The 14,043-nt window shown below is 39.8% G+C and overlaps 1 protein-coding gene across 1 annotated transcript in view; it reads right to left on the bottom strand.

The window, feature by feature from the left end:
• Positions 1 to 6,496: 6,496 nt before the first annotated feature.
• Positions 6,497 to 14,043, bottom strand: part of TXLNG (taxilin gamma) — a 63,545-nt gene continuing 55,998 nt past the window's right edge. Inside the window, exons 8-10 of the mRNA XM_019524648.1 lie at positions 11,917 to 12,009; positions 11,348 to 11,443; positions 6,497 to 10,219 (exon numbers count right to left, since the gene is read on the bottom strand). Coding sequence (XP_019380193.1) covers positions 9,890 to 10,219; positions 11,348 to 11,443; positions 11,917 to 12,009 — 519 coding nt within the window. The 3' untranslated portion in view covers positions 6,497 to 9,889. The remainder of the gene's footprint in view (positions 10,220 to 11,347; positions 11,444 to 11,916; positions 12,010 to 14,043) is intronic.

Here is a 14,043-nt window from a genome sequence, read left to right as displayed (position 1 = left end):
AAATGAGAAGGAATGGGGAGGGAGAAAAGGATAAAAAAAGGAAAAAAGAGAAGAGAGAGGAAAAATAAAGGAGTGGGGGGTGGAGGCTAGGTCGCCTGGGTGAATATGCTAATACAGCATATTCACATTCTGAATATGCTGTATTCAAGATTAGTCCTTTGCCATAGCCTCTAATTCAGTTTTGTAATCAATGCCTAAAACAAGCCCAATTTTTGCCTTGAACAGTCTGCTGCAGCAGGGGCAAGGAAGCGATGAGGACTGGGTATGAGAAGTTTTTGTTTTCCTGGCCAGGAATGGAAGTAGGCAAGTTCTAACTGGCAGAAGGCATGCCAGATATGGAACTGGAGATACCCACCTATAAAATGAATGGCTTGAAACAACATTTTGTTTGAGGGAAGATGTGCTATTTGTTTCCCTGTTCATCCTTCAAGTCCTGATAATCAAGTACCAAAAAGTGGTTGTTTCTTCTTTCAGAGGGGGAAGGAAGCAGGCAACTCACCCAGCTCCTATTTAGAATAGTGTAATTGTCCAAAAGTTAAACATGATATCTTTTTATGAATGCAAGATGTGGTAACAGAACATTCTTAACATTTTCAAAAGGCCAACAAAAACAAAGGCAAAAGTTTCCCTTATTGTAGTGAAGTGTTGCAAAACAAATTGAAACAACCTTGAGTCTTAAGTGGAGAAACTAAGATTTGAGACCTGGAGTCCCTTTTAAAATAGAGACCAAAATAATTTAATTGAAATCTGTTAAGATTTGGTAAGTATCAAATCTTATTCCAGTAAAGTTAAGCTTTAATGGGTAGGGGGACCTCCCTCATCTAAAAATAGGATTTATTTCTATTACATGAATATCCTTTCACAGAAGATATTTCTATAGTTGGGAGCAGTATTTAACTTGTGAAACTAAATACTTCAAATAACATGTTGCATCTGACTTGATGATATGGACATGAAGGTCATGCTTTTACTTTTGTAGTCAAGTAATATTCTGAATATGCTGTATTCAAGATTAGTCCTTTGCCATAGGCTCTAATTCAGTTTTGTAATCAATGCCTAAAACAAGTTGGTTTTATAATATAACCGCACAAATCTTAGGGGGCTGTGATTTTCTTTTTTAAACGGTGAACTGGGAAATTCTGTTTTACTTTACAGCATGAAATTTTGACCTACTTTCATTATTTCATATGTTGGAGACCCAGTTTAAAAACAATCTTAAATTATTTAATCAGAGACATGACATTTACTACAAAGTAAACAAACTTTCCCCTCTAATAAAAGTGGAGTAGACGTACAGTTTGGTTTTCCTGTAGTGTAACTTTTTCAGGATAAAACTACCTTGCAGAGGGTGACCAACTATGTCCTGCTGCTGATTGCATTGTCACCTGGGGCCTGGAGCACTGGATTTTGTGGTAGGCTTTGCATCCTAACGTCCAGTGACGTATCAGTAGCCTGGTCGGCCAAATTAGACATCCTGGCACTAACTTACAGTCTATCCCACTGATTTGTGGCAATTGTCAGAATGTAAGTAAGTAGGGTTCTTCAAGAAAGTCTTATTGAGACTGTGTACAGAGCTTCTGTTGTAACCAACATTTGCTAAAGAACAGACTGTTTTACCCCAACACAGAATGAAGCAGTCTAACAATGTATTGGTCACACATTTTGCTAATTTATGCCAGAATACTGCGTGGAGTGGAATAAGTGACTGTGTGTACCTGGCAACTGTGAAAGGCACTGGAATGTCTGGGGATCTTAAGGGTATGGACACATTAACTTACCACAAAATAACAAGGGATTTTGTTGTGCATCAGCTGTGCTGTGGTAACTTCTTATGTGCATACTCTGCCCTGTAACAAGCGGAAGCTAATCTTTCAGTAATTTAATACCTGCCCAATGACAGAGGGCTAGAAGTGTACAGAGTGAATGTCTGTTTCTAAGACTTAAAAATGAACAGAATGACCATGCAGTGTTATGGAGTCCTAGAATGTGGGACAACTGAAGTTGCAGTAAAACCTAATCAGACAGAAGTCAAGAAGCTTCTAATGCTGCTTTGGGTTTCTTTGTTGCATAGCTATGTAAAGCCATGTCGCCAGCAGCTTTTATTCATTCCTTCAAATACATCGTTGGTGTTAAAGGTACTTCTCATTGGACAGAAAACAAGGTACGCTTGTTACAGGCAGGATTAACTTGCTGGTGTTTCCCTGTTCAGCCCCACAGCCTAAATAAACTGCTCCAGCACGTGAAAGGTAACATCAAATGATGTAGAAAGAGAATGGTGGGATATAGGATAAGCAACTGAATACAAAGCTAACAGTCACTTGCTAATAAAAGAAATAAAATCTCTTCATGCAAACAGAACAATTGGAAAACAATGCATCAATTACAGTAAATTTCCAAATTTAAGATCAGGTAAGAATGATGAACAAGGATTACTCCCCAGCCCTATTGGGCATGTGATAGAAATAGATAACTTGTCAGTTACGTACTAGAGAAATGGAGAAATGACAAGTTTTCAAGAGCTGTAGTGGGTGAAGGTGGGTTTACTTGGACCATATATGCCTTCTCATCCCTAAGCAGACTGCACTACCAATGCAGAGAATTTTGCAGTTGAATCCTTTGTGTTTTGCATTCTCTGAATATACTTTGCATGTAAAACGTGATGAAAGAGCCTATGTGTTCTGATGTCTAAATCCAAACTTAAACAAATCAATGGTTTGTATTTTGAAAGGTGCTGAGTTGTAGATCTGGCCAGCAGTGCTGTGTCACATTAGCCTCACAGGACTCCCCACAGGTTTGGAAATCTGGCAGGGAAAGGAGTGGTGCTGCCACGTTTCTGAATGCATGGGGAGCCCTGGGGGCTGGATAGTGCAGCCCTGCCTTGGCCTGGGGTCACTACATGGGCAGATCCAGATATGTGGGGTCAGGATGGTTGTGCAGCCTCATGCAGTAGGGGGTTGGTCTGGTGTATGGCTGGACCTGGGTGTGTGAGATTGTGTCTGAGGATCTGTGGGATCTGATCCACAGTCTGATCCCACTCATCCAGGCCATAGAGTGGAAGATTGAGCATCACTGGTTTGGATCAACAGTGAAGAAGGCTGAGACCAATGTAGCTGCAGAAATGAGGCAGCAGTTAGTTTATTAAATCTTCAGCAAATGCCATTGGGGCAGCTGCACAGAATAAGTAGGCTGGGTTTTGCTGCTGCTGCTGAGGTTACTAACATGGGCTGTAACAAGTGGCACCAATAGTATCTCAGAGTCCTTTGTAGCTTTCTGTCTCCCAATGTGAAGTGCAACAGTTGGAGAGGAATACTAGGAATTTAATTTCTGTAGGTCAAGTGAAAAAAGCCCAAAGATTCACTTAGCAACTACTCCCAAGGACAGCAGCATGGATGCCTCCTATCTTTCTCTCTAACTTTGCCAGATGGCAACAATCTAGCCATCTTCCCATCATGATGTGCCCTTAACTGCAATTACCCTGCCACGTCAACAAGCAGCTGCAAATTTTGCTGTGGCAGACTGAACCAAAGGCCTGAAATGACCATTTTGGTTGCATGGTTGACAGATCATTGCAGCCTACTCTCAATACCAGATGTGCACTTAAAGGTGAAGCTAGCCAGGTGATGAATGAGGATGGTTTGCCTGGGACCATGTCCAGTATATGACCCACTGATTCCAGATATGGGAAACAAGTGTGGAGAGCCCTGGGCTGCAGATGAGATGGCCAGAAGTTGAGGGAGAACTTGAGGGTGAAGAAGGCCACTTTCCTGGAAGCCTGGGTGGAGCCAGCCACAGAGCTGCACATACACATCACCAACATGAGGCTCAGAAGCATGTGGCACCAGCTTAAAGGAACCTTGGCAACCCCAACAGCTCAGTCCATTGCCAGTTAGCCATGAGGAAATCCACTCCTGGTGTTCCTGTTCATAAGGCTTACAGCAATGTAAAAAAGTACTTTCCCTGCCTATAAGATCATAAGTCTAAGGATGGGTATGCCCCAAATGTGTCCCCTCTCCCTCTAATGTTGCATGCTAGGGTCTGCTGGCTAGCTTGGACAAGGATGCTGATCCTGAAAGGCAAGAAACATAATGAGCAGCCTGTTGTTTCAATGGTCTCAGAGATTAAGCCTTAATCTCCCTACAGTTTGTAGGAAGTTATCTCGGGAGCCCCTGACAATGGTAAATCTAACACCTAGGGTTGACTGGCTAGCCTTCTTTTTGAAAGGGACTCCTTAATTGCACCACAGGAGCTCATGATTTGCAAGGGGGATCTGGTGGTGTTAATACTGGCTTTGGCATTCATCCTTGTGCTGGGGGTGGAGGAAGAGGATGTGGACATATCAGGGGTATGTATCTATGTGAACAGGCAAGCCTGCTTTAATTTATCTTTGTGGTTCCAGTGGCAATGGAAATTCTGTTTCTTGCTCTTTGCCAGTAGCCCTAGAGGTGCATTGCTTTAACACAACTCGAGCGTAAACTCTGCCTTGTCAGTGTTCTGTTTATACATGAACTGTAGCCTATCACAGGGCTGCTGGCAGGCAGCATGTTGAAGTTGACTGGAGTCACAAAGATCCTTGCTTGAACCAAGTAGTATTGCTGTGATGGAGGTTGATAACCTCCACACCCACCTCTTGGCCATTGAGCTCTTCTTAAGATAAGGAGCAGCTTATGGAGGGAATGTTTACTTACGTCTGCCCAAGTGGCAGTCCCAAGACACAACATAAAAATGGTTTGTTGCATTTTTGGATACCCTCTTTTCCTGCATCTTGATCCACCAGGTTGATATGGGGCAAGCCAGCTAAGCCTTAGTCTCTGGTCAAATTCCTGGGCTTCTGGCTGGCAAAGCTATGACTCTGAAAACTCTTCAACTTCCAAGCTTAATATGTTGCTGACCCTGGGCATAGAGAACTGCTTCCAAATCAGATATAGACAGTAGCTTGATGCTGACAAGATCCTGTTCAGCTCAAGTATGGAGCTGTGGCACAACTAGCAACAGAGCAGTGGTTGATGCACCTTATCTACTTGTGCAAGGCTCCAGTGGCTCTTTTGCAACCAAATGCAATGGTTTCACAGACATTCAGGTTCCTGCGACTCAAAATTGAAACTTTCCAGACTTTTGCCTCCAACCATACCACAAGAGGGTCTGGGAGCTTCTGCTTGGGTCCTTTCTTGAGCAATGAGCAACCATAATCATTTTGGGGTTGTAGAGCAATAATAGTGGTCAGAAGGCTAAGCTGAGGGGTTTGGTCTAAGAAGCTGCAAAGCAGTGTGGCAAAGGCAGGTGATCTCATCTAAACAAAACCCAAATCTCATGCAGTCTGATGTTGCCATTTGCTCCCAAGATGAACTGGTAGCAATTTAATGTTTATTTTTAATTGTGACAGCATGACTTTTGATAAACTAGCTTGGCCATGGACACAGAAGCAAATTAAAAATAACCCTAAAAAAATGCAACTCTGCTCTTAACAGAAACCATAAGGCATCTATGGCAGAGGGAAGAAACTGAAATTTGCTCGAGTCTACTAGGGATATGTAAATCCCTAAGGAACACCTACCTATTTGATCAAAAGCAGGATTTAAAAAATGAGGGGAAAAAAAACATGATCATTTCAGGTCATGCTATAGTTCTGACTTGTTTGTGGTACATATTGTACAATAATTTCATCCAAATATAGAAATATTTTAACAATTTTTAGCCGTTACCTGCAGAAGACTCCATGAGACCAAGATATGCTAGCCTGCGACTTTGATTCTTCATTTTTTTGAAATAGAGAGCATGGGAATTTTGAAGATGACTAACTCAAAGGAACTGGCCTCTGTTCTTTTCACTAGAACAGTTCAAGCTTCCCGCTGTAGGAAAGAACTCTTGAACATGTACTGTATGCTGTTCAGAAAATGCATAATGCTTGTGCCTGGAACAAAACATTTGAGGTGCTGGTGCAGCAGAAGCAGCTCATTTTTTTTTTTTTTTTTTTAATCACATAAGCACTGACAAAGTTGGTAGCCTTCAACAGATGATTCAAGATAGTGCCTCACCCAAGGGACCTGAGACAGTACAAAGGTAGTGCACAGTGGGGTAATTAAGGCCAATGCCTCTGCCGCTCAGTAAGTAACACACAGCTTACTAAATAGTTACTGGTATGTAACGAAGAAATGGAAGAGGATAAACTTCTCTTTTCAATAAATAAATTAAAAACCTAAATCTGTAAATCTCCACATCCTCATTATCATGCCAAAGCAAACACATCCTGCTGCTCTAACTTGCTGGAACTCCAAAATGTGTATTCAGCATTGCACAGAGCATTTTATCAAAAACAGTAGCAATTCTGTGCTTTACAGACACTCCAACTTCAAGGCAGTTGTTTGATTATCTGTCATGTAACTGGAACAATGAGTTTCTCAGCTATCACTCTCTCTAAAAAAATCCAGCACAAATGCCACAGAATCCCAGGCAGACAGGAATAGGGCTTAAGAATAAAAGGAACACACAGAGTCCAATATATTAAGCATACATATTTACTTAATCTATACAGAATTGAGTAGATAAAATTTCAGATTCACATTAGTGAAAAATCTCTACAAAATGTTTTTGAAAAGCAAAACAAGACTGCCTGTTCATTTATCAATTTTTTCCTCATGAAAGCAGACATGGGTTGTAAAAATAAAGCAGTGTGTTTAGCACAAACTAGATTTCTGCATCACTTTTTTCACAGTTATTTCCATCTACAGTCTGAAGAGGTAGATTTTCTGCAACACCTGAGAATTGAACTGTAACATAACCAGGTGTAAGTGAAATAAAGGAAGGACAACACAGATTGGAGATACAGCCCTAAAGTCAATGTGTACATTATTACATGTTTGGGTCTTGCAACACACAAATTTTAAAATTTTCTTTTTCTGCAGGTTTAATGGGAGTAAAATGATCAAGAGTCCAGTGCCTGATTAAGTAGGTGTATACATCAGAGGCTACATACATTTACAGTCCAGATTAGAATAATTTATGGTAGAGGAAGAAAGGCAATATACGCGTTTACCCAAACCCCTCCTGGAACCAATCTGGCTGCAGAGTGGCAGTGCAATAGCCTGCTGTATGGCAGATCAGAGTTTCGAGTGCTGGGATTATTCCTTGCCTTCTTTATAGCAACAACCCTTTGGCTAATGCATGGAATGATTTTATCTGGTCTCAGGAAGCAGAATCTAGCCCACCTTGGCCAGAAGGAAGGTTGTCACAATGTGGGAATCTTCTGGGTGAGACAGATGGAAAAACATCTCAGATTCTTAAAAGCATTTTTCTGGTGGCATTTTGCTTCATTTGCAAATCAAGTCAGTAACTATCCTGTATTTGTATTGCTGTTCCATTCATCTGAGATTTGTCAAGCCCTTTTAAAAAATGATACTTGCAACAGGGTCCACAGTTTACTTTTGCCTATATAAAGAGCACTGCACAAGCACGGTACAAAGAGTTGTGGTTATAGATACAAGCGACCAAATAATACATTGTGAAAAACAGAAAACTGCACTTCCCATTTTACTGGCAAAATCTGTATCTGCTTTGCCAAGCATATGTTGTGCTGTAATTTAATACATTGAGATTTTCACTTGCCCTCAAGAAAATTGTTTCATGCTCATGTAGTTTGTTAGCTAAAGGTCTCTTTTGGCACTAACTAAAACTTACTAGATCGTTCTCGACTCCACAACAGACACGTTTTGTCAAAGGAACTCTGAAAGGATATTTCTTTTACAGCATTTTTGTTGCCACGTGGCGATTACGTGATTAGTGTTTAGCTTTGGTTAGCTTCGAATCCAACCTTGCTGACTGCTCCCTTCTACCTTCTTTTCATTACTGCACCGTGACCAAAGACAGGCTGTGCAAATATGGGAGTGGGAGGGGGGACCCCTAAATCCCACCCCCACCAGCCCCCCCAAACAGCCTGTTCTCTATTTAGGCTACTCATCTGCTACACAATTTTTAAAATGTCAGTTTGATACCATTTTGTTCAGTGGTACGAGCTAAAACATTTATCATCACACCTTATAAAACCTCACTCTGTTAAGGAGACATCTACATTATTTCAATGTACATTACATCAGGAAAAGGGTCAAGAGCTCAGTGCAGCCTGAACATTCAAGTAATTTAGCCAATAAACTGTCAAAAAGAACAAGGGGGAAGCTCATGGAAAGATACGTGCTTGGTTCAGAAACCCCCACTCAAGTAAGTGCAAAGAACATTTTGAGTACCAGAAAAGGCTACACACTTTTTTTTCTTTTTAAAGAATTACAAGACAGCAACTGAAACAAGAAAGCAATCATAGATGGATTAAAGTTAACAGTAGCTGGTGGTTACTTAACACATTGCCTGCTGTGCCAAGAATGTGTTGGTCCCAAGTTGTCTTAGAAAACTGCTCCCTTAAAATTTCTGATATCCACATTTTCAATGTTAAAACTCATAAGGCTCATAACTGCAGTCTATTAAAATTTTTTTTAAAAGAAACCTCCTTCCCCACCCCCGTTCCCCCCCAAAACCTCCCCTCTGCTTGTGGCATGTTTAGCTTTAGATGGAAGTTTTAAAGAACCAGACTTCACCAAGTCATCCTAGGCACCAAGAAGGCACGATCTGCTGACTAGAGTTCCTTGGCTGAGGGTCCAACACGATAAATGTTTTACTCGGGGAAAGGAATATTTGAATACACATGGTCAGTTACCAGCATTGTCTACTAATTATTATATTCTGCATACAGTGCTAAGTGAGGAACATTCAAACCAAAAACTTACACGGGGGTGCGTCTACACGAGACGGTAATGTGCAGTGGTTACTGTGCAGTAGCGCCAGTAACTGCCTTCTAAGTGACGATACTGTGCAGTAGCCTAATAATAACACACAGTAGTGTATTATCACTTAGTGCTGTGACGTGCTACTGTGCAGTATTATTTGGCAACTGTGTTTCATGTAGACATGCCCCAGATGTAGTCAACATCAACACTGTCCACAAATTTGCAGATACCCTTTGGTTAACAAGTATCCAGATTATATCAATGCAACTTCTCTCATTGGAAACAAATCTTGCTTGGACTCACCAAGGGCCAAGGCCTTATGTCAGGAGGGCAGATATAACCAAGTCTTATGCATAATTAGCATTACTGAACAAAATTCTGCAGTTTTGTAATACTTATTCCACATATTTTCTTCATAGGTTTAAATTCACAAATAGGGCCTTGAACTGACCTTACAGCACAACCCTGAGAAATCTGCAAAATAGTTGTACACCCTGTTTTACCAACTGCAAATTAAAATATAGATATTTCAAAGCTGTTGTTGTCATGCCACAGTTAACACTAAAACCCTGTAAAATATTTTGACCACATTCTGGATCCTTATTTTCATATATACTCACATATATGAAAATACCAGGGGAGAAAGCTGAAGTTTGCTACTGGCCATTATATGAATGGATGTAGACAGTTTACTGAATTTGGTAATAATATTAGTATATACCAAGCCTCAAGCTCAGTTAACAGAAGCAAAATGTTATTTTTCAAATCAAGGAAGTGACACTCCTGTCACTTTTCCCCCTGAAGCTATGTTAAATCTGTACACAAGTCTTAGTTGACAGTGATATTTTTTGTGTTGTAGGGGAAAAAACACACATGCATTCTTTATGGAAAAATATTTTTTTAAAAATGAGGCAGATGTGCAACACAGTTGTGGGAAATTTATAGATTAAGCTATTCAAAGCTGCTATGCAGCTTCCTGTACCACATAAGTCCAGTAGTTCTAAGAAAATACAGATATGGTAGAAAAAGTAAGAAAATTTTCACCACAAAACCAATAGTTACCACCACCAGAGAAAGTTATACACAAAATATATCTCTCAATACAGTGTTTACACTTCATTTTAGTCAACAGAATCAGTGCCAGGAACAGGACTCGTGGAGACAGTCTTTTCAGGGACATGTCCTTCAACTGCTGCACTCGATTCAGCATCTGGCTGGACTTCTGGTTCTGTGTCAGTGCAAGTTCCCAGCTCCTCCTGGGAACTGAGTGTGCATGACTGAAACACCTGCACTGCTAGATCCACATCTGCATCTCTTACCAAAACCTGTTCCTTAAGGACTTCCACCTTCTCATTCAGCTCATTTCTCTCTGTCTGGAGAGCCCTGCATAACTTCTCCAAACGCTCCAGCTTTATTTGAAAGCCTTTGTAATCTTTGTCTCTTACTGTTTTCTGAGGGATAAAAGTAAAACACAGGCCTTATATCATCAAGTTAGGTGATTATTTTGCAAGCATATTTCACATTAAAATGCATTAAGGTTGACCTTCTTAGAGATTAAATCCGGTTTAATTCACTGAAATGGTGATCCAGACTTTGTAGCGCAAACTCTCTCAGGCTATCTGGTCAGAACAGGAACCTTGGGAAGGGGTAACAAGCCATTCTGTTGACCCTGACAATAAGTGCTATATCACTGCCAATTCTGAACAAGAGCTTAACTGAGATTAAATCAGTAAAAAAATTAATTCTTCCTGGAGACCATGGTTACAAGAGTTGGGTTTAGAATCTCTTGGAATCCAGCCAATTGTATAGTGACTTTTTAAGAAAAATTAAGTTTCACAGGGACATGCATCATGGCAGTTTTTCCATATATAAAATGTTTCAAGAGAAAAGACTACCTACCAATGGCCATAGCTGAACCCACACCAACTCCCATCAGTAGCTGAGCAAGTTTTATAACTATTTTAAGAGTTCTTAATATATATTTCAGCAAAAAAGGGTAGAAAATGGGAGGGTGCAACCAGTCACAATGACTAGGGCCCAGAAAATTTTAGTGCCTTACAAACATACTGGCAATCTCAAAAGGAGGCAGACAAGATGCGTTTCCCCCCTACCCCTCAGTAATTCTTCCTGTTTTATCGTGCAGTACTGACCTGGAACTGTTATACCACTGCCTACGTTTTGTTTGACAGATTGATACCAATCTTGCATCTTCTACAGCACTAAATATACTTAAGTGTTTCCAATCTTGCTACACCATTCCACCTAATATGCAAAAGGCAAGGTAAAGTTCTAAGTTTCTTCATGCACTTGCTTGACTTGGGTAGGTAGGTACATAAAGGTCAGTCAAGTGTCATGAATAGCAGTTACGGAAAATCAACTCACTCTCGTACACCAAGGAGAATAATGGTATTTTTACTCAGAGAAAGCTTTTTACAGGAAGAGACTAACCAAGGTAGATCAGGGCAAAACTTTGGTATGTGCCATTTCTCAATAATCTCCAGCTATCCAGCTAGACATCCCTGATAAAGAGAGACAGCAACAACTATACATTTTCCCAAACTCCAAAGACAATTACGCACCTCTTCAGCCATTTGTAGAAGAGCTTTGTTGTTGTTTTCCCATTTTGTACGCCATACTATTGTCTCCTTTTCCAGTTTTTTAATCTTCTTGGTCATCTAAGAATAAATGTAAAGCGACGTGGCTTGTGACTACCAACAAACTGCAGGTGACCACATCATAAAACCTTTTTTTGTAAATAGCTAGCACTGCAACTTTGAAAGCAACATTACAAAATGAAATTCTTCAAGTGTTGCAAACACTGGAGCTAAGAATATATTTAAAGATCTCAAAACACCAACTAAATATTTTATGGTGGTTACCAGGTGATTTTCAACCTCCCTGACAATTACAGATAAAATTCTCCAATAACAAAAAAAAATTTGCAACACAGTACTGCACACAATCTCATCTTTAAATATTTTGTTCCATTTTTTGCTTCCAACATTAAAAAGAGTAGCAGATGTAATTCTAATATGCTACATAACACTTTCTATAGCTACAGTCTATATTTTAAAACTGCATTTACCCATCTAAGGAGCTTGCATTTTTTGTAGCACTTATCATGGAAAACTTCAAGTAGTACAAGTACCTTTTCCATTTCTTGTCTAAAAGTTGTAAAAAGTTCATTACTTTTTGCCATGGTGGTCTGGAATTCTTCAAACTTATCCATGTAGAGAGAGAGCTAATGGGGGGAAAAAAGTACTTGAGAATATTAAAAATTGAAACCATTTAAGCAATGTTACCACACATTTATCGAAATGCAGGAGAAATTTCAGCTAACAGTAGTAATTCAGAAGAATTAAATTCAAAATTAAGGAGTGAATCTTTAAGTTCTGTCTCTCATCTGTCAGGTGATTTTTCAGCTAAGGAGTAAGTAGGTGACTATCTAAAATAGAGGACTCAAACCATCCATGAACTGCCTGCTTGGATACCATTATAAAGCAACAGTAAAAATAACAGCCTTAACTGATTGCAATTATGTGACATTGAGATACCTTCCTAATAAACCAAGCTGCAATTATAAGTCTATCTAAATAAAGGCAATAGCTAAATCTTGAAAAAAAACAGCAAAATTTTATAACGGACTTACATGTATGTAAAAAATATAGCTTTTTAAACACTGTATACAATCACAAGGCAAGAGTTAAACAACCAAACTAGAAGATGATAAAAGTTGAGCTAGTGACAACTGTAATTCATATCAACCACCCTGTCTCTCAACCAGTCTTGCTACTATTTCAAACCATTTCTTAGAAACTACTACAAAACCTGATGCCAACAAAATGAACCTGGCCAAACTCAGTAACTGAGGTTTACCTATTCTTAGGAATCTGCACAGTGAATGGTATGGTAACTCAGAAGAAGTAGAGAACCAATAGGGAATTAATTTAACAAACCTTTTAATATCTTTGCTAAGTATTTAGTAGGGATGCTTAAATAAATGCATCACCTGAATTTCTAGGAAATGCAGAACCTTGATCGGGAATGCCAACCTTACATGTGTAGTGAGGTACATGATTTATGAAACTGCTATTGGGGACAGGCAAAGAAGCACATTAAGTGTGCCATAACCTTTATTAGCAACTTGTACCAATCTGAAAAGCTTCAAAGCAGTAGATAAAAATCTCTCCCAACTCAATCAGTTTGTTGCAACTGGGGCTGAATTCCTAGGTAGGTGGCTGCACGATCAGTTTAGTGCACAGGGACTGAACTCACACCATGCTCTTTCTAATTTAGCAGAAGGGTGAAACAGGAATTTATCTAGAGCACTATTTCTCAGTCAGGGATTTCAATACCTGTCTTGTTAAAATTGCACCCCCATACCTTGACACACTCTTACCCTTGAAGGCCAAATATTCTGTCAACCTCTTGAAACATGTATACAGTAACAGAGGTTTATCACTAACACAGTTTTTATTCACTTTACAGGTAGTGTCAAGGAGTGGCAAAATGTTTACTTCAAATAAGGGATTGGTAATCTGAAGAAGTTGAGAAACACAGCTCTAGATGTAGAAAAAAAATCATTCTGAAAGGTGCTGGACTTCTTCAGGAAAACTCCAGTAACTCTCAATGAATGAAGAAGACTGTATGTATGTGTACTGTACATGCTTAATATGTGTTACTTTGAGAAAAAAAATGGTTAAGGTAGACGTGAAAGGGGGCATAAACCAAAAACTGCAAGATGACTCAGAAAATCTCAGGAACTATGTTTTACATCAACAAGAGGAAGAGAGGGCAAGTTAGATGACTTCTAGATATGGATGCACTAACAACAATGTAAAAGGTCCGGAAATACAGTTAAGTACTGTGAACAAAGAAAAAGATCCAGTTTTTTGGAAGTAATATCACGATCTAGATGCAGGAGGCTATAGGGAAGAATCCATCTGAAATCCCGGTTAGAGGGCCTGAGTAACTGCAAGCATCAGCAACTTCAACAATAAAATCTTGGCTGACACTGTCGAGGACAGGTTTCCCTTGCTTTATGCTGTACATATACTCCTGAAAAACAGTGCATAACTTGAATTCGCATAAAGGGAACCCACTTTACAATGTAACAAATAGGGATATGTTCCAAGACCTCGGCTGTACTGACCCCAACCCATTTCTACTACTTTTACAAGACAATTTTGGTACTCATCAACAGCAGAGAGGGGTAGGAGATAAGCTAGTGGGACGCTTAGAAGCCGTAAAGGGAATGGCAACTACAGAAACACGC

This window comes from Gavialis gangeticus, unplaced genomic scaffold (genome assembly GCF_001723915.1).
Source record: "Gavialis gangeticus isolate Ggan-Ray unplaced genomic scaffold, GavGan_comp1, whole genome shotgun sequence".
NCBI lineage: Eukaryota > Metazoa > Chordata > Crocodylia > Gavialidae > Gavialis > Gavialis gangeticus.
This window is presented reverse-complemented; position numbering and strand designations above follow the sequence as displayed.